This window comes from Amphiprion ocellaris, chromosome 14, assembly GCF_022539595.1.
Source record: "Amphiprion ocellaris isolate individual 3 ecotype Okinawa chromosome 14, ASM2253959v1, whole genome shotgun sequence".
Taxonomy (NCBI): Eukaryota; Metazoa; Chordata; class Actinopteri; family Pomacentridae; genus Amphiprion; species Amphiprion ocellaris.
In genome coordinates this window covers 15,071,143-15,091,388 of record NC_072779.1, presented here as the reverse complement: position 1 = coordinate 15,091,388, position 20,246 = coordinate 15,071,143, and the positions used below count along the sequence as shown (strand labels likewise).

General features: G+C 40.6%; 1 protein-coding gene across 1 annotated transcript; it reads left to right on the top strand.

Annotated features, from left to right (window-relative positions):
- The first annotated feature begins 1,923 nt into the window (after positions 1–1,923).
- LOC111588523 (forkhead box protein O1-A-like) lies at positions 1,924–19,241 on the top strand. Its single transcript, XM_023298949.3, has 4 exons — positions 1,924–2,719; positions 14,943–15,134; positions 15,310–16,510; positions 16,617–19,241. Exons 1-3 carry the CDS (start codon positions 2,159–2,161, stop codon positions 16,486–16,488), a joined length of 1,932 nt encoding a protein of 643 aa, XP_023154717.2. The 5' UTR covers positions 1,924–2,158; the 3' UTR covers positions 16,489–16,510; positions 16,617–19,241.
- The last annotated feature ends 1,005 nt before the right edge of the window (positions 19,242–20,246 follow it).

Here is a 20,246-nt window from a genome sequence, read left to right as displayed (position 1 = left end):
CAGCTAATCCAGTAAATGGACTCGACTGCAGACTATTGATCTGAACAAATGGCCCCAAGTGAAAATCGTTGCCGTGCCGTCCACCAGTCACTTCCACTGCTCAAGCAAGAAGAAGGACAACAGGTCTAATGGTTTTGTTTTTTTTTTAAATTTACTATTCAACAATTCAAATGACATCTTCTTGACTATTGGCAAAGTTGTGATGCATTTCAGAAAAACTTTAATTTACAAAAAGCTAATAATAGTGTTACATAATGGCTCAAATCATAATGTAAACACTAGGTTTGGGAGCATTTTTGTGCATAAATAATCATAAACCTTCATGGTACAGAAGCACACAGCAAGCAGTTACAGATGAAAGAAAAATGGACATACATGCAGAACAACATGCCTGTAGGCAGCATTGCATAAAGCATGTAAATATATTTTTCTCTGTCATTGTCTGTCAAAAACTGAAACGCACATCACAAGTCTTTTTGTTGGTGTGTACTGATCTGGAAGAAAACCTGGCTCTGCTTAGAAATGTCCTGTATGAATATAACCCACTAGATGGCACCACTGACAGCCGTGGTTCTGTCTAATTGGGATTTTTAATGATAAGACATCAAGTTTGGAACCTTGATATGTCAGCAACATAGAAAGCTCCTTCTGCAATACAGTTAAATGTATTGTGGTGTTTGTAATAAATAGTATAATAAAAAATAAACATATTGTTTGAACAGATTACCATAAAAGAGACACTGCAGGTGAGGAGGGTACAGGTAACAGATATCACCATAATGTTGTACCAAGTGATCACTTATAATATGACAATGTATATATGTATATAGTATTGCAAATTTTCTGAAACTACATTTTTAAATATGCAGATGAAGCATGATGTATATATAGAATTCTATAATTTGCTTTAATTTCCAGAACAGAAATCTGAACACTAGATGAAGCCCACTTCAAAGTTCGTGTCTCATTTTGTTGATTTCCGAGAGTCAAACATTTTTTACCAAAGAGAGGTTAGAGTATGTCTTTTTATCACTTCATACATCACTGATCATAAAACATTTAGGATGTTTTCTCTTGCAAAACACCCCCAAATCTGAAAATTGTCCAGTGCATGGAAAAACAAAACCGTAGTGCATCACATTAAAGTGGAGTCACAACATTTTGTAAAGTTATGGCAGTGTTTTAGATACAAAAATTTTAAGCAACAGAGGGCAAAACAATGGAAGCGTTGGAAAATACTCAACTACAAAATATAACCAGCCACTTTTTAAAAAATAACACCTCTATACAGATTTTACTATGAAGTCTACAAGGGACAACATTCAAAAAGAAAAAGAATAGTCTTGGTCGGGTGCAGTATCTCGTCATGAGATAGGGGGAGACTACATTTCCCGTCTATATGGTGCATTTAGGTGCTGCCAAAATGTGTAGGAAAAGTTAATGACAAGAATTTGCAGACAGTTTAACAACATATAATGGGCTTGTGGTTGGTAGCTACTAGAAAACCAATAAAGACTGATCCCTGTATATTGTATAGTTGTAAATCTGAAGTTATATAATAACTTGGTTGACTCACTTTTCAATTTGTGCCAAAATTGCTGTCATTAATAGCATCATGGTACACTGTAAATCATGGTAGAAAATTTCCTTCAGCTTGCCAAACGCTTGATAACATTAAGTAAAATAAGATCCTAAAGAATTCATACTATCCCTACAATAGTGCACTAATTGTTAGTTAGCTAATCAATTAAGCTGGTTTTAAGCTTTAAAGAACCAAAGTGCTGTAACAACCAACATTTTATTTCCCACCGAGCCCACTGTGGCAACCAAAGAGCACATGAATGCACTGTCAAGTTGCAGAACTCAAAGTCTGCAGTCTGTGAGTGGTCCCTGAAGGCAACACCACCACTTGTTAATTCTGACAGAGCGGCAGACTTGAGAGTTGCAACTAACCGCTGCAGGATGGTGTGAACTTCAGGGAAGATCTGAAACCAAACTTTTCTGTCTTTTAAACTGCAGACCTCACCCATCTTGTGTGGCTTCACTTCTGGGATCTGGTGTATGAACGCATCATCTTCTTTTATTTTTTTCAAGCTGAGTGACTTTTTTCAGCGGTTGATATTTGTGTTTATGTGAGTGTCTATGGTGTGACCCTGACATGGCTGAGGCACCGCCACCACAGGCACAGCCGGTCGAAATAGATCCGGACTTTGAGCCTCTCTCCCGGCCGCGCTCCTGCACCTGGCCGCTGCCCCGACCGGAGCTCGCCGACCCGGCCAGCTCCAACACCTCCTCCCCGGCGCCGTCGGTGCAGCAGGAGCCGGCAGGAAACATCATCAGTAACCTGGGCTTGCTGGAGGAGGACTATGGAGAGTATACGGAGCAGAAAGCGCCCTGCGGGGTGTTTCAGTGTCGGGATGGAAACTGCGTGCATCTACATCACCACCAGCACCAGCAGCGCCATCACCTCCAGCAGCTGCAGGCTCCGCAGCCTCAGCAACAGGTGCCTCCTCCACCTTTGGGAGGCTCCGGCCAGAGGAAGAGCAGCTCGTCGCGCCGCAACGCCTGGGGGAACATGTCGTACGCTGACCTGATTACCAAGGCGATAGACAGCTCGCCTGAAAAGAGGCTGACACTGTCTCAGATTTACGACTGGATGGTGAAGAGTGTGCCTTACTTCAAGGACAAGGGAGACAGCAACAGCTCCGCGGGCTGGAAGGTGAGTGTCTGTCTACATGCAGGCATCTGGTTGTTAGGAGGAACCTGAGATGGTTTGATGACATCTTTATCACTTTGCACAGCGAGAAACGCCAAGCCCAAGAGCAAAACACAGAGTTTAAGGGAAACAACAACTGAGTCCATTGTTAAATGCTGAACGTGTCGTTCAAAGCAGTTTGCAGCACACTTGGATAATCCAAAAGGGAGAGTTGCTGAAGCTCGGTGTGCTCTACAATTCTGATGCCAGGTCTTCTGACTTTACTGGTGCATCTTGTGCATCTTCTGCACATTGTTGTGTGCAGACAGAGCAAAGTTCAATAATAATAATAATAATAAACTTTATTCCTATAGCATTCCCATATCAACGTGAGTTGCTAAGTGGTTTCCGAAAAACAGCAATAATTTCAAACTTTTTGGAGTCTTTTGTCTGTGAAGTAGTGTATAGATTAATTGTCTTTGTCCTACTTTAAAAAAAAACAGTAAAAGGCCACTTAATTGACTATAACTGTAAACCCACCAAGTGGATCTCTCTGCAGAGATGCAGACCCTTTTCAATACATTTTGACATGTAGCAGTAGAAAAATCACAGGCGTAAATAAAAAAAAATCTGAATTCTGGATGAACTGCGTTAATATGTTTAGAGTAGCGCCTGTGTATTTCCTACTATCCGGTAAGTGATGTTACAGAAAGTTTTTCATTCCCAGCAACCACATAAGCGGTGAGATATCGCTTTCTATGATTAAGGCACAAAAAGAAAGCAGTAGCACTTCTGAGTTTATGTTCTTAAGTATGAATTTATCCTTTAATCCCATTTGGACCACTTAGTTTGGGGAGGAGATTATGCGGTAAGCAGTTCAGTGTCTACTCATTATGTCCAGTCTGACAGGCAAGTACTTGGTTGTGCAGATTCAAACCATATCCATGAACATGGTTTCAGAAGTGTTCACCGGGTTTGTTTTAAAACGGGCTGCTGAACGTTGGCATCTCGGTAACCTTTGAAGTTTTGGAGTGGTTTCCTCTGTCAGTGGCAGCACACGCCTCTCTGCTGTGTCAGTGAGGAAACATACAGCGTGAAAGCAGCAGAGGACCAGCCAGCCCATATGACTGTAAACATCCCAAACATGCATCTGAGAATATTTCTCTCTTTAAGTAGCTCTTCGGCAGAACACCGCAAAAAAGGATTGGACTAGTTTAGAATGGAGAACAGCTGCCATCCAGAAGCTGTAAGGGGCAGCCTTTAGCTTTATCTGTCAACTATAGGGCTTGTTTTTGCTGTTTATTAATCAATGAGTTCTGTAAAAAGGTTAGAAAATGGTGGAAAATATTCAGTTTATTGTCGCAGAGGGGCAAAGAAACCAGACAATATTAAAATTGCTGTTAACAAGGTGTTTGAGTGCAAGGCAGAGTGAAATTTGAAATCTTTGACTGAGGAGAATAAAATGCAGGGATGCTTTGTAAATCAGATCTCACAGTCACCTTTACATATTAACAATTATTCCCAAACAGACCTATGTGGGAGCAGTCTAACCAGACTGTATTACCACAAAACCTACGGACACATGCAGCATTTCCACAGTCATGGAAAACCCTCCTGCAATTTGAAATCTGCGTTTGCCTCCCTGGAAATATTTAGCACAAAGGACAAGTTGTAAAAACATTTGCTTAATGCCTGCACAAACATGTTAATCCGGGTTTTAATACTGTCTCGCCCGGTGAGGAAGTCACTCGGCCGTGAGGGAGAGAAATTATCTGAGAATAAGAGCAGACAAAGCCAAAGGTGGAGGAACAGAAGAGGCACACTCCAACAAAATCTAAGTTAAATTCATATTTCAGCCCTTCCTGTAACCCCTGCATTCTCATGAGACGTAATTTCAAAGTTGTCAGGAAATGCCTTTGGAAAACCTCAATCAAATATAGTTCCCATTGTTTAACACCCCCACGTGAAGAGAGCTTGATCACAGCTTATACTGTGATTTATGGCTCCGCTGAACCTCCTTTTCCTCCTTCTTCTTACTTCTAAACCTGCACTTTCTTAAATGCGCTGGTCGGTGGGAATGCAGGCCGTTTTTTAAAAAGGGAAACAGCGTGGCGTAAACTGTCCAGAGCTCCCCCGACAATAACAGGAGGCGACACAAACAGCTCAATCAGTGTTGGGGAGTGTGTCGGAGGGGAAGGGGCTGGGAGAAGGGGATGCTGGGATCGACGTCAAACATCCTCCATTCCTGAGTTGTGCGCTCATATCTTTGTGTCCCTGTCTTCTAGAGTTTCCTCAGCGGATGCTACAGCTTGGAGAAAGGGATTGCTGTCCTTTATCCTATCGCTTCCCTTTGTGCCCTCTCTCAGGCCTTTTGCTGGAGGTGTTTGTGCTTGTTCAAGTGGACTGAGACCTTTTGTAGTAAGGGCAATGTTGCTTTAAGGCCCAGGTTCTGTATATAACAGGCAGGAAGACTAATAAGTTCCTTAATGCTTCTTTTATTTTACTTGTTGGTCTTAATCTCTTTTTTTCTCTTTACCATTCCTTCTCCTTGGAGAATTACAGTGCTGCTAAAAAGTATTCAAACCCATTATTTTCCTTAATTGACTGCTTTTCAACAGTAAATCATTTTTTATTTAATTAGACCTTTTTGATAAGAATTTGCTTCATAAAATAGCCTCTTTAATGTTAAAGTGAAAGCAGATCTCTACATAGTAATGTAAAATGATTAAAACAATTTAAAATGTCTATGCAACATTCACTGCACTCAGATTCATTCGAAATGTTCAAAAAAATTCTTTCATGTTAAAGTGAAAGAATATAATTAACTAGAAATCTAAAATCTGAAATAAATGCTTGCATGAGTATTCACCACCTTCAATGTGACTTACCTAATTTAACACAGTTACAGCCAGTTGACGTTAGAAGTTACACAATTAATGAAATGGAGATCATCTGAGTGCAGTGAGTGTGTCTCAAGAGATTATAGTATGAAGACTTTTTTCAAAAAAATAACTGGCATTTCCCTGTAGAAGTCTGCTTTCATTTTAATATTAAAGAGTCTTTCTTTGGTAAACTGCAAATTATACTAACCTTGATTCAATATTGAGAAGCAATACAAGTGAAAACTTTATAGAGGCATAGTTGTAGCTCCACTTCAGCAAGGGACGGACTTTCACAAGCGCATGAACCTGGATCTTCTACTTCAACCTGCTGCACCTGTAGTGATTGACAATAAGATCCTTTTTTTTTTTCCTGTTTTGGCTAATCCTTTTCCCTAATTCAAATGTTAGAAGGCGAGGTGCTGCTGTAGCCACTCTTCATTCTGTGCACCTACTTGATTTTCATCAAAAACTAAAAGCTCCTGCCTGTTTATTCTTTATATAAAATCAACACATCTTTGCTCCAACCTCCGCATTCCTAAATGCTGGCATTCCCGCCAGGCCTTGGAACCACTGGCTAATAGTTATTTTTACACTTTCCTGTTAAAAAAAACACGACAGTCCCCCCACAATGAACTATGATGCATTTCCTGCCAAGTGGATGGAAAACAGTGCCATGTGTTAACATCCCCACCCTGCAAAACATGAGGGTCCGGCCTGGAAAAAGGGGGAGGAATCAATAGAAGAGACCATATTTGTTTTTTTGCATCTAATTGTCTGTGAGGTCATTTTTTATTCCATTTCAACATTCTTGCCACATATTAAACAAAACCATCTTTCTGCTTAATATGCTTTGCGTCATATCCTGACCTGTGTGTTGACTTTATGATCCACATGCATGTGTGTCCACTGTTATAGTGACAGATAGAGATAAGCCAGGGACCTCATGGTGGGTGGAGGGCATTCAGTTTGAACCTCAGTGATTATACCACTCCACCTAGAAAACTGGAGATGGGTGGAGCGCAGGATGAGGGCGATGCTGCTGCCTCTGCAGCTTCCTGCCTCCCTCATATCATTTGTTTTCCCTCTAAAAATTGTGCAGCAGCTTTGTGATCGTGATGCCAAAAGAGAGGGGCCCTGTCAACTGGGGGGACTGGTTCCCCTGGGATATTGGTGGGTCTAGGAGTGGTGGTGTGCAGCTTGCAACGTACTTTAACTTCTTACTGGCACTGCCATTGTTTTTCTCAGTGAACCATGACATTAAATGATGGAACAGGAAGCTGCACCCGTGAGTTTAACTGGTGCTAAAACTCTGTCATGTTTCAACATCTATTCCATTTACGAAAGTATTTTATCTACAACTTCAACTTTTTAAAAGTTCTGAAGTGCATAAAAGTCATTGGTTTGTCTTGCTGCGCAGATATAAGGAAGTTTGGTTTATTTGCTGCACTAGTGCTTTGTGGATAAAAACCTTTACAGCTTTGGTGGCAACCTGCAGAACTATCTACTGTAAAGTGGTTTATCTCACTATGCCATCTAGCATTGGGTGTCAAAAACCACATACAGCACAAATCTGCAGCCTGTTGATTTGGCTGTCTGCTGCCTGATGTTTACATATACCCGCAGTGGAAACTAATGACACTGAACACTGAAGCCATTTATTCAGGATGAGCTGAGTTACACAGTGGAAAAGCTCACTTTGCCTCCATTCGAACGACACTGGTCAGCTCATGATGGAAACCACTGGTGGAACTACAGAGTAGACAAAACCCAACCTGTCCTGCAGCAGGCCGAGTGCAACATATATGAAAATCTAAATAAATGCACATGTACGAAATGTGTGTAGATGATAGCATCGTGAATAAAATATTTCCTCCAGTGGATTCAGCTGTATACTGAAGCCATTGTTCCAGTGTCCTCAAGTACCTCAAGTAACAACAACCATGCAGAGCATTTAAACTACATAATATAACCTCTTGAAGCTAAGGCTATACCAGTATTTTGGAGATTAAAGGTAAATTCAACAATTCAGATAAAACTTCCTCCCTACAACAGTTTAGTTCAGACTAGAATATTGCAACATCTATAGGAAGATGACAGTGATGATTCCCAGACGATAAATTCCACTGACTATTTCCATACTCTAATGCCAGCATGTGACTTGAACTTGTAGTTAATGTTTCTCTAACTATTGGATGAATGGACTACTGACTGTATATAAACATAAACAAACCCTCCATGATATCAGCCATGCAGCAGTTTTGATGCTCAGTGTGGTCACTCTGTCCATCACCATCTTGGCAGTGCCTGACTGGTCCAAATGCCTCATTTCCACATAACTCTGTGCAGTTATGCAAGTCAAGCGGACTCCATTCTTTCCTATGGTAACCTCTGTGACCTCTGATGTGTTTGTAAAACTCCTCCATCCCTTTGTTCTGCTCTGGAAACCGCTTCAAGTACATTAAATACTTTGAGCTTTTGCAGTAGATTAAGGAATGACCATACTGTAGGCCATTAAGTTGGAAAAACAAATTAGTTAATATGTTAACAGGATATTCAGCTGCTGAAAGAAACTAGTTTATTGCCTTTTATCAATGGACTATCCTGATGTTGCCCACCTGTCAGCATCCATGCCCTTAATTATGCAGAACTTTCATCGTTAATATATTTCAAACAAGTGAGTTATATTCAAAATGAATCTCCTGTGCAGTTGCAATGAACAGTCAATTAGCTATAGAGACCAAAACAGTTTTTTGTACTAGGCTGAAAACATGTTTATTTCTGCTGTAAAGTTGGACATTTTGACATAGGGGTCAGTGGAAATTGAGACGTTTTTGGAGCCAGCCTCAAGTGGCCATCGGAGGAACTGCAGTTTTTGTTTTTTCTGCGTTGGTTTCATTTTTCAGCACAAGAGGTTGCTGCTTGATTTTCCCATTTACCACTATTAATAATCAAATGTCCATAAGTAATATTATATGACACCTGGAGCTATAAAGAATTTATTATTTTTAATCCACAAGGGTTTCAAAACTTTCCTAAAGTATAGAAACTGGAAAACACACTAATATGAGCTGCAAACAACTTGAGTGCTGCAAGCAATTTCCAGTGCAATTAACAGACAGTAATGGATGTAAAGTTTCTGACATTATCACCTTCACAGAGGACACTGACCTGAAAAGAGACAACAGTTACTAAAAGAAGCAAGGGAAAAAAACAGAATAACTGCCAGCTATTTGCCCTGGGATCACAAGGTTAAAAAGGGAGGCCTGTCCTGAACTTAAGAGGCCCACTAAGAGCTTTAAGTAACCCCATGAAGAAAGGGAGGCTTGGGGCAGGGGCTTTTCAAAGAGGAGCGACCGTGGTTTGAGGGAAGGAGGGGAGCAATCAGCTGACTGGCTGGCTGGGGGTTGAGGCCTGTGTACAGTCTGCTGTCTACACGTGTGAGTCTGTGGAATCTGTGGCATGTGGATCTTTACATTGTCCTCCAGTCTGCGCAGGATAATAATCTGCCTCTATAGTTCACAAAAAGAGCTTGGCCTCAAATCCATTATGCAAAGTATAAAGGACAAGGGGGAGGCAGAGGAAAGGAAAGGCAAAGAAATATGGTGTGAAGAAAAAGAAACAGGATCAAAAGTAATTGAGATTAGTGTCCAATCCAGTTCAAATACAAGTTGGCCTTTTTACCCTGTAAAGTGTGTAAAGAATGTGTGTCGCTCTTAAGATTAGGCTGAGAACAATTAGAGCTCAAGTTTTTAATCACCTTGGTATTTCGGAATATTTAAGTGTGATTTAAGTATGTGTTATTTTACCATAAGGATATCACTGCTCTCGTTTGCCCTTTCCTTGTTTATCTGAAGGCTGAACAAAGCTCTCCATTCCTTTTCATAAACCCACTTTGAAGCCACAGCAGAAGTAGGTCACTCAGTGTGTTAATGAAGTAGCCTGCATTGTGCCTGGAGCCATGAAGAGGCGTCCTGCTCTGTCCACACCAAGCTGCAGGGCTCTTCTTCTTCTGCAGCCGCGCTCATCTTTTTTTTTTTTTTTTTGCCGCCCCGTAACCGAAAACTCAGGTCCCACGCTCATTTTCGACTTTGCTCACGCGTGCTGGGTCAGAGAAGAAGAGGAGGAGGGGTGCACAGGAAGACACTGTCAGGAAGTGGCTTGTCCTTTTACTGTAATCTCTGCAAGTGCTGTACTTTCTTATTCTCATAGTTACAACAGATATCTGGCTGCTTTGTAGTGCTAGTTACATGATCACAGAAAACTGCTCGGATTTAAAGCGAAGTGAACAAAAGAAAGTGCATCTTCACCTCACACATGCATCAGCTCACATCTCACAAGAATAACAGGTTATTTGACTTTTTAGCAAGTTGTTTTTGACTACCTGCTTGTTTTGCATTTCAACTTGACAGTAATATGAAATATGGCAGCAGGGAAATAATTCAGTAATATCTTTCAGCAGAATTCTTCTTTCTTAAAAAAAACAAAATTGCACAAGAATTGTCAGATTTTTTACCTTTTGTCGGCCTTTGAAATACTTAGTTGGAAAACCTAACCAAATCTACTCTTAAAATCATGCAGTTTCATCAGAATCACTTTAATCTACAAGTCTCATTTAAAATTTAAGCAAAAATAAACTCCCTGCTCTAACCAGAAAATATAACAAACTAAATATTCTGTACTCCTCGCTGCAATCGTGATTCCATTAGTGACCAACAGTCACATGACAAAAATTCAGTGACCGTTGGGATAATCCACAGACTGTGTTTGCACTCTGTTTCCACACAAATGCAAACTTTATGTATTTATACAATGAAAAATTTGCCCACACTGAGCAAAAATATTACAGAATCCAAAATAAATTTTGGAAAAAATATGTTTGGGGTTCAAAGGATTAAATAGTAAATATAAGTAAAGATCTAAATTTTTATTTTACAATTATTACAATTATTTTATATGTGATGCATACACTTGCTTTATCTTGATATAAGAGTAATCATTGATAACGTCATGCTGAGGTCAGATACATTGCTTATTCTGAATGTGAACTGTACAGTCAACCAGTTAGCAGAAGTCAGCATTTATTTCCTACATGACTAAGGACCTAGTCAGCATGTGGGTGGCCAACAAACTGGTCAAGAAGTTTGTCTTTTTGTGGTTACTGGCAGCCACAGAGATTACTTCCTTGTTTCACTGTTAATGCGATTTTGAAGCATGGACAATTGTTCCACGTGTTTCCTCATTCTGTGCAACGTTTGTCTAAATGCCCTTGGGCAGAAGCAACACAAAGACAATGCTCTGAATGCAGTTGCACTCAATCGCTGAGGTCAAGTAGGACAATAAACAGGATTTACAGCGCGAAATCAATGCAAAATGAATACAGTGTAAAAATATATACCATAAAGGTCATAAATGAATGAAAGTCTCACATGTCCCTAGAATGTGAGTTTCAATTTTCATCTCAGTATACTGCAGAGTTCAATGGGATGAGTGCAGTTGGTTGATTTTACCATGGGTGTATAACCTCTTTTTTTTTTTTTTAAATCCTGTTGTAACAGATTGTTTCAGTGTCTGTGGCATAAATGCAGCTGAACTTCTGCTGTTCTCACCATCAGGAAGGAGACTCTCTCTGTGTCTGTAATTGACAGCTCGGAGAAAAACACTGGACGTGAATGAGTGTCAAAGACCAGGACTTTCTATCACCTGTGACTCTCTCTCTGAGCTATCATTTAACATGGAAGTATCACTGAATTGGGAATTCAGATTCATAAACATGCAGGTTATTTGAGCACAGTGGACAGAAGAGAAGCAAAAACATGTAAACAAAGTTTAGGTAGCATTAGCAAGCATAGATAAGTACATATCTGTTTGTTTCTAATATCTGATGCTTGCAAATTTAAGCTAACTTTAGCTACCATACGCTACCAGACCAAGGCAGACTTTAGCAAAAAACACTCTCAAGTGTATTCTGTAATTTGCATTTACACTCGACTTGTAAGAGGAAAAAAATGTGTTACATAGATAGTCTCACTTATTTTTTGATGTCTGTAACTGTGTGGGCTCTCCACATGCAGTATGCACATTAAGGGTAGCTCTTTTCGCCTTTTAGTTCTTCATCACTAACTAAATATCAGCCCCCATCGTGAATACAAAACCGAATTAGTGATTTGAGAAGCAGCTGGGCTCCAGCCGTCTGTCTCCTGGGAGATCCTTGGTCCTGTCTGTGGTTGTGTCTGGTGCTGTATGTAAAATGTTTGGACCAATTGCAAGTGAGGCCACTTTCACTGCGGCTGCACCTGGTGCTGCAACATGGGTCCTGTTTGTTTACTTATCCTGCGACCGTTACTGCAAGCCTCATGCTTCACTACACAAGAAACAGCAGCTGTGTCAATTCGATTGTTTTGAAGTCCAGTAGGAGGAGTCACCTCACGCTGCTGCAGTGTGGCTTCAGGATATTGATCACAGACGATTCAGAGACTAGTGGGTACATTTGAAGATGTGTAAGATGGTGGATGATTCTCTGTAATCTAAACACAGATCTTCTATCATGTATGTGAGCTGGGCAGTAGCAGACGGACTCACAGCAACTGCTGCCCTGTGTTTACAGCATGCTGCTTAATGGGGCATTTCTAAGGACAAACTGAAAATAGATTTCGTCAGAAGTCACTCCTTCCTTGTGTCAGGCGCTGACCTAATACCTATGTGGTGACATATTCTCCATTGCTGCACAGCTTTACATTACATGCTGTTTTACTAGATATTGTGTCCCTGCATAGATTGATTAATTGATTAGTTGTCATCTATTAAGTTAATCACTATCTATTTTATTCAGCTTGTATACTTTTTTTTTTAAAGACCAAAACTTAAATTTCTCAGATTTCAGCTTCTTAAATGTGAATATTTTCTGGTTTCCTCCATCCTTTATGACAATAAACTGAAGATCTTTAAGGCTGTGGACAAAACAAGACATTTTTCATCTTGGGCTTTGGGAAGCACTCATCAACATTTTCACCATTTTCTCACCATTTGTAACCCAAACAAGAAATTGATTACTCAAGAAAATAATCCACAAATTAACCGACAGTGCAAATAATGGCTAGTTACAGCCTCCATTCTTAAGTCAAGAGCAGCAAATGGCAATGGCAAAGCGACATTATATTAAAATAGTTTGTGACGCTTAGCTCTTATACACTCAACTCTTATAACTCAATAGATCTCCCCTTTTAAATATTTATGTCTCTTAAGGGCCTCTTTAATCTGTGTCTGGGAATGTTCCTGATCGCCAAGAAAGGTCAATGGAGAGCAAATATATTTCTTAATGTGGCGCATTCAGATGAGCTGTCGAGTAGCTACAGGTGCATAGATTTTAATACTTCAAAGCCAGTTAAAATTGAAGGCTATGACAATGCATTGCATAAAGAAGTTTAGCCACAATATATATGCCACCTTGGGTCAGGCTTTCAGAGAAATAATGTGTGAAAGAGGCACCTCCTGAATTAGTGAGCCAAGGGATATCTTTTGTTCTCTTTGGGCTGAGGTGAGGTCTGTCTCAGACGAGGATTATCCCAGGCTGAGAAGAGAATGCCCCTTTCCAGGGTCCAGTCATGCAGTGCGTGATCTATTGTGGGCACTAATCAGACACTGCAGACATTTGCATATCAGCAATGATCTCAGCCATGTCTGAGCAAGACATGGTATTTGGTTAAAGGAATAAAAGGTGGTTTGCAGACTGTCTGTGCAGCAGTCTGACAAGGTCTCAGGTCCTCCACTTATGACTCATTTCCTTTCTTCAGTTAGTTTGACATCATGTAAAAAGAGAAAAAGCTCATGAATCAAGTCAGATTGAGCTTTGCATTTTGTGACTATGACTGAGTGCTAACTCCACCTCAAGCCTCTTCAGTGTGTGTGTGCAGGATGTCCTCTGACACCAGAAGCCTTATTTAAAAGTCAGTGGAAGAGGTGGTTGAGGTGGTGTGGTGGGGCAGTCAGGGCTGTTATGGTGAGCCGCAGAGCATGTTCGACCCAGAGTGTCACGTCTGATGCTTCTCCTCCTCTCTCTGTTCCCTTTCTATCCAACCTGTTTGCATGTCTCTGTCAGCACCGGCTGAGGAGCTCGTGTTCAGCACACAGTGAACTTATTGACCCCAACTCTGCCGACAAAAACATCTCACTGTGTCACCCTCCCCATCTTTGTTTCGAACTCCGTAACCTCCTCAGAATTTCTTTTCAGTATAAAAAGCTGTCCCTCTGCCTTCACTTCATGCTGACATGGTGGTTTACCACTTTTGTATGTGGACAAACATCTAGAAAAAATACTGAAAATACTTTGTTCTGTTTCTACAGTTATTCTGGATTATTCAGCTGTTTTTTAGTGTACTTCAATGAACCATTTGAATAAACCAGAAAGTATTAATGATAAGTGATTCAGCAGTAGCTCAAAATAGAAAAAAAGATATAATTCTATTGTGTTAATAGAATATGAGTTATATACTTGCCAAAAGCAGAACCTCAACCCAAGACCAACATTTCACAGACTCTCTCAGACAAACCATCTATTGTTTTCAATGTGAGTGTCTTTATCTCCATGACTCTTATATCCCTGCTGGATCCTGTGGTTGAGGACATCTGGCTGTATGAACTGCAGGGAGCTGCTTTGTCGTTCACATGGGTATTTAGGGGAAATTCCCTCCTGGTACATCGTGTGCTGCACTTGAGCCTTTTATTGTACCCACCATCTAGCTCAGCATGTTGCATATTAGGTCCACAGCTTGTCCAGAGAGACCAGACTGTAGAGTATGTCTGTGTCCTGTATGATCGTCTCTCTGACCCTCAACCGAAGTTGTTTGTGTTCCTGAAAGAACCACCGCAGGAGGCGCCTCCGTGTCGTCTTTAGGGTTCATAACATAGCATTAGAGAAAATGGACTGAATGAGGCTTTAGGTGTATACGTGTTAGGATAATTGTGACCACATGTAAAAAGGGAGCATGTTGAGTAAAACCAAAGTGAATTAGCTTTTTCAGTAGCATAGTTGTCAAAATTTTATGCAAATGACTTGTAGCTGTGGGGATTCTGATTCATGTTTTTTTCTGTAGCTTGTCTTCTAAACCTAAAATTCTTGTTTTCTCTGTTTTTTTAAATTTTTGGGCAAAGAGAGTAGCTCAGCATTTATTATCTGTACTTTTATCACTTTCCTTTGATAGATTCTTGTGTTTTTAGAGAGAAGTATCTCTATAGTCATGCTACAGATGCCATTTTATTTTGCTCAATGCCATATTCAGTAACAAAAGTGGAACAAAAAATTCTTTTCTCTAGCTTTCATACAACTGTGATGTTTCTGTGACAAGTTGATGGACTCTTTTCCCATTCAGAACTCCATCAGGCACAACTTGTCCCTGCACAGCCGCTTTGTTCGCATTCAGAACGAGGGAACAGGAAAAAGCTCCTGGTGGATGCTGAACCCAGAAGGAGGAAAGAATGGAAAGTCGCCTCGACGTAGAGCTGCCTCCATGGACAACAACAATAAGTTTGTCAAGAGCAGAGGAAGGGCCACAAAGAAAAAGGTACAGTCGCTTTTATTAACAATGTGCTCCTATAATTAGCATCCGTAGATATTTTGGCCACATGTTTTTTTGTTTCACGATTCTGCTGACCCAAGATTTGCTTCAGTGATTGTTAATAATACACTGGTCGTGTTATGGCAGTCTGTGAGAGCTTTTTATGGGTTTCTGTCCCTAGATGGCTCTACAGGAAGGGGTTGAGGGAGGAGCAGGCAGCCCTGGTTCCCAGTATTCTAACTGGCTGGGGAGCCCAAACTCCCACAGTAACGAGGACTTTGAAGCCTGGAGCTCCTTTAGGACACGGACCAGCTCTGACGCCAGCACTCTGAGCGGCCGTCGTTCACCTTTCCCCCCTGAGCAGGATGACCTTAGCGAGGCTGATGGTCACATGATGTATCCTGGAGCGGCGGGAACCAAGATAACCTCCACCCTGCCCAGCCTGTCAGAGGTGGCTGGATCCATGGGCCAACATGGCTCAGAAAATGTCATGGAGAGTCTGCTGGATAACCTGAACCTGCTGTCTCCTAAGACCCCCCAGCTCGGCTCTGAGTCCACACATTCCTCCAACGCTGCCATGCTTCAGAGTAGCCCCTACAGCTCTTCTGGCCTGACCCCACGGCCACAGCAGGACTACCATAAGTGCATGTACGGCCCGGTGAGGATGAACTCCCTGTCCCCTGCTCCCATGCAGACACTTCCGGAGAACAAGCCGGGCTTTGGGGCTTATGAGAACCAGTATATCTGCTCTGCTGGCCTCCTCAAAGAGCTGCTGACCACAGAGGCAGATACCAGTAGGGACATGATGCCCTCTAGGGACACACTGGTGTCAGAGGTTGGGCGGGGAAGTTGCCTGTTGCCCCCTTACAGCAGCCAGAGCCATGTGGGGGGTCATAGTGGGGTAAAAATGATGAATCCCCCTCAAAGTCACCAGGTTTCTCATGTAAATCCACAAGCTATACATAGTCAGGGTCCTGCTGCCCCACGAGACTTGAATAGCTGCAACATGATTCCCCTGACTAGTCTGACTAGTCTTTCAGGGGCCCCTCCTCGGATGACTAACCTGAGGACGTGCATGCAGGTGCCCCGTGGACATCCAGCACGCACTATCGACGGCTCAGCAGGCTACAGCAGCTACAGGGAACTTAACTCGGTTCACCCACACAGTCAACATCAGGAGCGGCTGCCCAGCGACCTGGACAACGTGTCTATCGAGAGGTTCGAGTGTGACCTGGAGTCTGTCCTCCATGACACCCTCATGGACGGTGGGGCGCTGGACTTTAACTTTGATCCTGCAGCTGGGCCTCATGGGTTTTCTCAGAGAGTGAAGACGACCACACACAGCTGGGTGTCAGGTTAGGACACCCGGTGCACACAAACAGGTGAGACCAGCAATTAGTCTGGAAGTAAATACATACAGTATACATATTATACATGGCAACAAATGAACTGTTCTTAGACGTTTTTCAATTTCTGTACTTTCTCCAGTTTCCATCACAGGTTTTTACCAACATCACCCCACTGCTCACCCTCAGTCAGAGACTGGAAAATATAAATCCAAAGACGCCACCTCCATCACTTTCCAAGGACCATCTGACATAAAGTTATTCTCACAAATGTACATCTTGAGTTGCACAGTCATGTTAATACTTTACAGATAGGAGTAAAAAGAAGAAGCTTATTATGCAAATCCTGATACTGAAATAGGACACATGCTAGCACAGACAAACCTGCATTAGCCTTGTTTACAATTGTCTGTCAAAAACTGGAAATATGTGGAGATACAATTATTTTTTGCAGAATCGTAGCAGATAAAAATATACAGTATAGTAGATTACAAAAGGCAGCAACAAAGAGAGCTGGAATAACTTCTCTAAATGTATGATTTGTGGTCAGTCTGACATTTGGCAGGAATTTGCAACACCAGATTACAGATTATGAATTTAATAACAGTAAATTTTGAAAAATTTTTCATTCACACACACACAGCTCCGATGTTTATAGAGTGTGGTGGTACAGTGACAGCAGATGCAGCTCTCCAGTAGAATATCAACCATATGTCCTCCTTTAAAACCTCCATCAGATGTCATTTGAGATCCCAAAATAATTTTAATCTCTGACTAAAATGAACTCATCAATCATATACTGTATGAAGGCATTTATTTATGTTTTTATTGTATTGTTTGCTGGATGATTCATGCTTTGTACTTTGTAAGCTTGCAAAAATATATGCACTTGCTGTGTACAATGTATACATTGTATTGAAGTGATTGTTTTTTTTGTTCTTTTACATAAAACTCATCTGAAAGAAGAATATTACAGATACATTAGAGATGTTGCCTTCTAAAAATGGTTTGCTGAAAGTTTATATTGATCTCGACTGATGTATTTGTGAATATTCCCAGTTATGTTAAGAGTTGTTTAGAAAATGTGGCTGTTTGAGAACACCTTTAAAGAATAATGTTCCTGAAGTTCTTTGACCTTTTTGACTTTTTTAGGGTAGTCATGGACATTTTTTAAACTATGATTAGATGAACCTCTGTAAATTCTACCATTCTGGAAGCAAGAAAATCTTTCCAAAAACATATTGGAGAAACTAGTGTGTGAAATACACCAGGACTCACTTTTTTCATTTTTGATGGCCAGAAATGAAAATACCTGTAAAACTTTTTTTTTTTTGTTTTTAATCATTATTCCTATTCATATGAATAGGAATCATAAGAAGACACATGAAAAGTAGCCAATTTTGCCTGCTTTTAGCACCATAGAGGGTTTGGTTCACTCTTCTGTTTTGTTTTCTGGTGGTTGCATGGGTTCATGCGTTCATAAGAGCTTAATTTTACATGACCCATGATGATGACGATACAGAAAATTAGAGATGCATGATAAAAATAGGATACAATCAATAATTTAGAAACCCCAAAAGTCATCTTTTTATATGTTTAAGAAAAATGAGGTGGTCAAGTTGAAATCAAAGCTGTTTTCGTCACTTTCCGAAAAAGGGATGTTTTGGAGAATCTGGAGAATTTTTACCTGACTTTTACCCTGGGAATGGAAAGGCTGATAGTGATATCCTGAGTTGACTGAAAACAGATGATTGTCTGTAAAATGTAACCAACATAGCAAAAGGTTTGCTTGCGATTTACCTCTAAGCAGCTACGGTTGTTATGCACCAAAGACTTCTTCACTCCAAACACATCTAAAGAAGTTGTGCTAATTCACTGTGCCTATACATCTTACATTTATAAAGCTGTACATATTATTTTCTGTAGTCGTACATTTTTGCATGTAAGTTTTACAGGCCTTGTTACTTGTCATTGTGCTGAAACATTATACTGTATGTATGATTGTGTTAGACATGGATGTTTACATATCTCAGTCCAAACTATATCAATAAATATACGAACACTTATACCTCAAAATATTTTACCTCTGAAGTGTTGAAGGGATTTTTCCTGCCATTTTCCTCAGTGAGTGATGTCTTGACTTTGTTGTCATTTGTGATGTTTGATTTGTACATATATATGTTATTTTGTCTGTTTCATATTTGATTAATGCTGAAACCAGTCATATTTGGACCTGTTCAGAGGAATGCTCCATCTGTATTTACATTTCTAATGTTTTCTTGTGCTTGAGGATTATAGCCATTAGATTATAGTAAATGTTATGTGACGGCACAGTAAATGGTTTTAAATCAACCGTGAATTTGTGTAAAATTGTATATTTGGAAAGTTTTTTTTTTTTAAATTCATTGAAAGGTGTACTATGAAACGAATTTAATTGTGCTGTGGTATAAAAGCACTACGTCTCTAGTTATTGAATTGTAATAAAAACAAATATGTGACGGGACCATTTTGAAATAGTTACCTAGCACAATAGGATTTAGCTGAGGGGTGCTTGAGTCTGTTACATTTGGTTAGAAAAAGAAAGTATAATGCATTTTTTTTATCTGTAACATTAATGATGTGCAAATTTTTTCAGGAAAAGGAAATACAGATTTATTTTTTCTTTGATATCCACATCCAGGTATTTTTGAACAAATGCAGTTTTTCTATGTAACCTGTTGAACGCATAAATCACCACTTGCAATTAAAGGACAAAAACAGAACTGAAGTTGTGTGTTTTTATCACAGCAGTACATCACTTTTGATTATTTAAAGTGCTTTTTTTGTTTTATTTTTTTTTAGTTTCTTGACAAATGTTTTCAGCATATACACACACACACAGACACAGACACACACACACACACACACACACACACATATAATATTTTCTGAGATGTATTCAGGTCACAGGGGCTGCACAGTAGCTCAGTGATTAGCACTGTCGCCTCACAGCTAGAAGATCCCCAGTTTGTGTCCTGGCCTGGGATCTTTCTGCATGGGGTCTTTTCTGCAAGTTTGCATGTTCTCCCTGTGCATGCAGGGGTTTTTCTCCGGGTTCTCCAGCTTCCTCCCACAGCCCAAAAACATGCTGAGGTTAACTGGTGACTCTAAATTGTCTGTAGGTGTGAATGTGAGTGTGATTGTTTGTCTCTCTGTGTAGCCCTGTGATAGACTGGTGACCTGTCCAGACTGTCCCCTGCTTTCACACTAAGTCAGCTGGGATAGACTCCAGTCCCCCCATGACCCTAATGAGGATTAAGCAGTGTATAGATAATAGATGGATGGATTCAGGTCATAAATTTTACGTAGTTTCAGAATAAATTTTACTCCCTAAAAAGTGTCCAATTCAGCAATGTACCACAAAATGCAGCCAGGTAAGAAAGTAAAAGTAAAACATAAACCCTTAACCCCTACACTGAGGGGATCTTTTGGCTCTGTTATGCCGGGGTGGTATTTTGCTGCCATGTTTGGGTCCACTTCTGCCCTTAGAGGGAAGGGTCACCGTAAATCAATACAACGTTGTTCTGGGTTATCACCTCTATCCTGTGATGACACATTCCATCCTGATGGGAGTGCTTTCTTCCAGGATGACAATGCCCCTATCCTTAGGGCACAAGTGGTCATTAAATGGTTTGGTCAAAATGATGTGAATCATATGATGTGGTCTTCACAGTCGATAGATGTCAATCCAACTGGACAACTATGGGACACTTTGGACCTATGTGTCAGACAG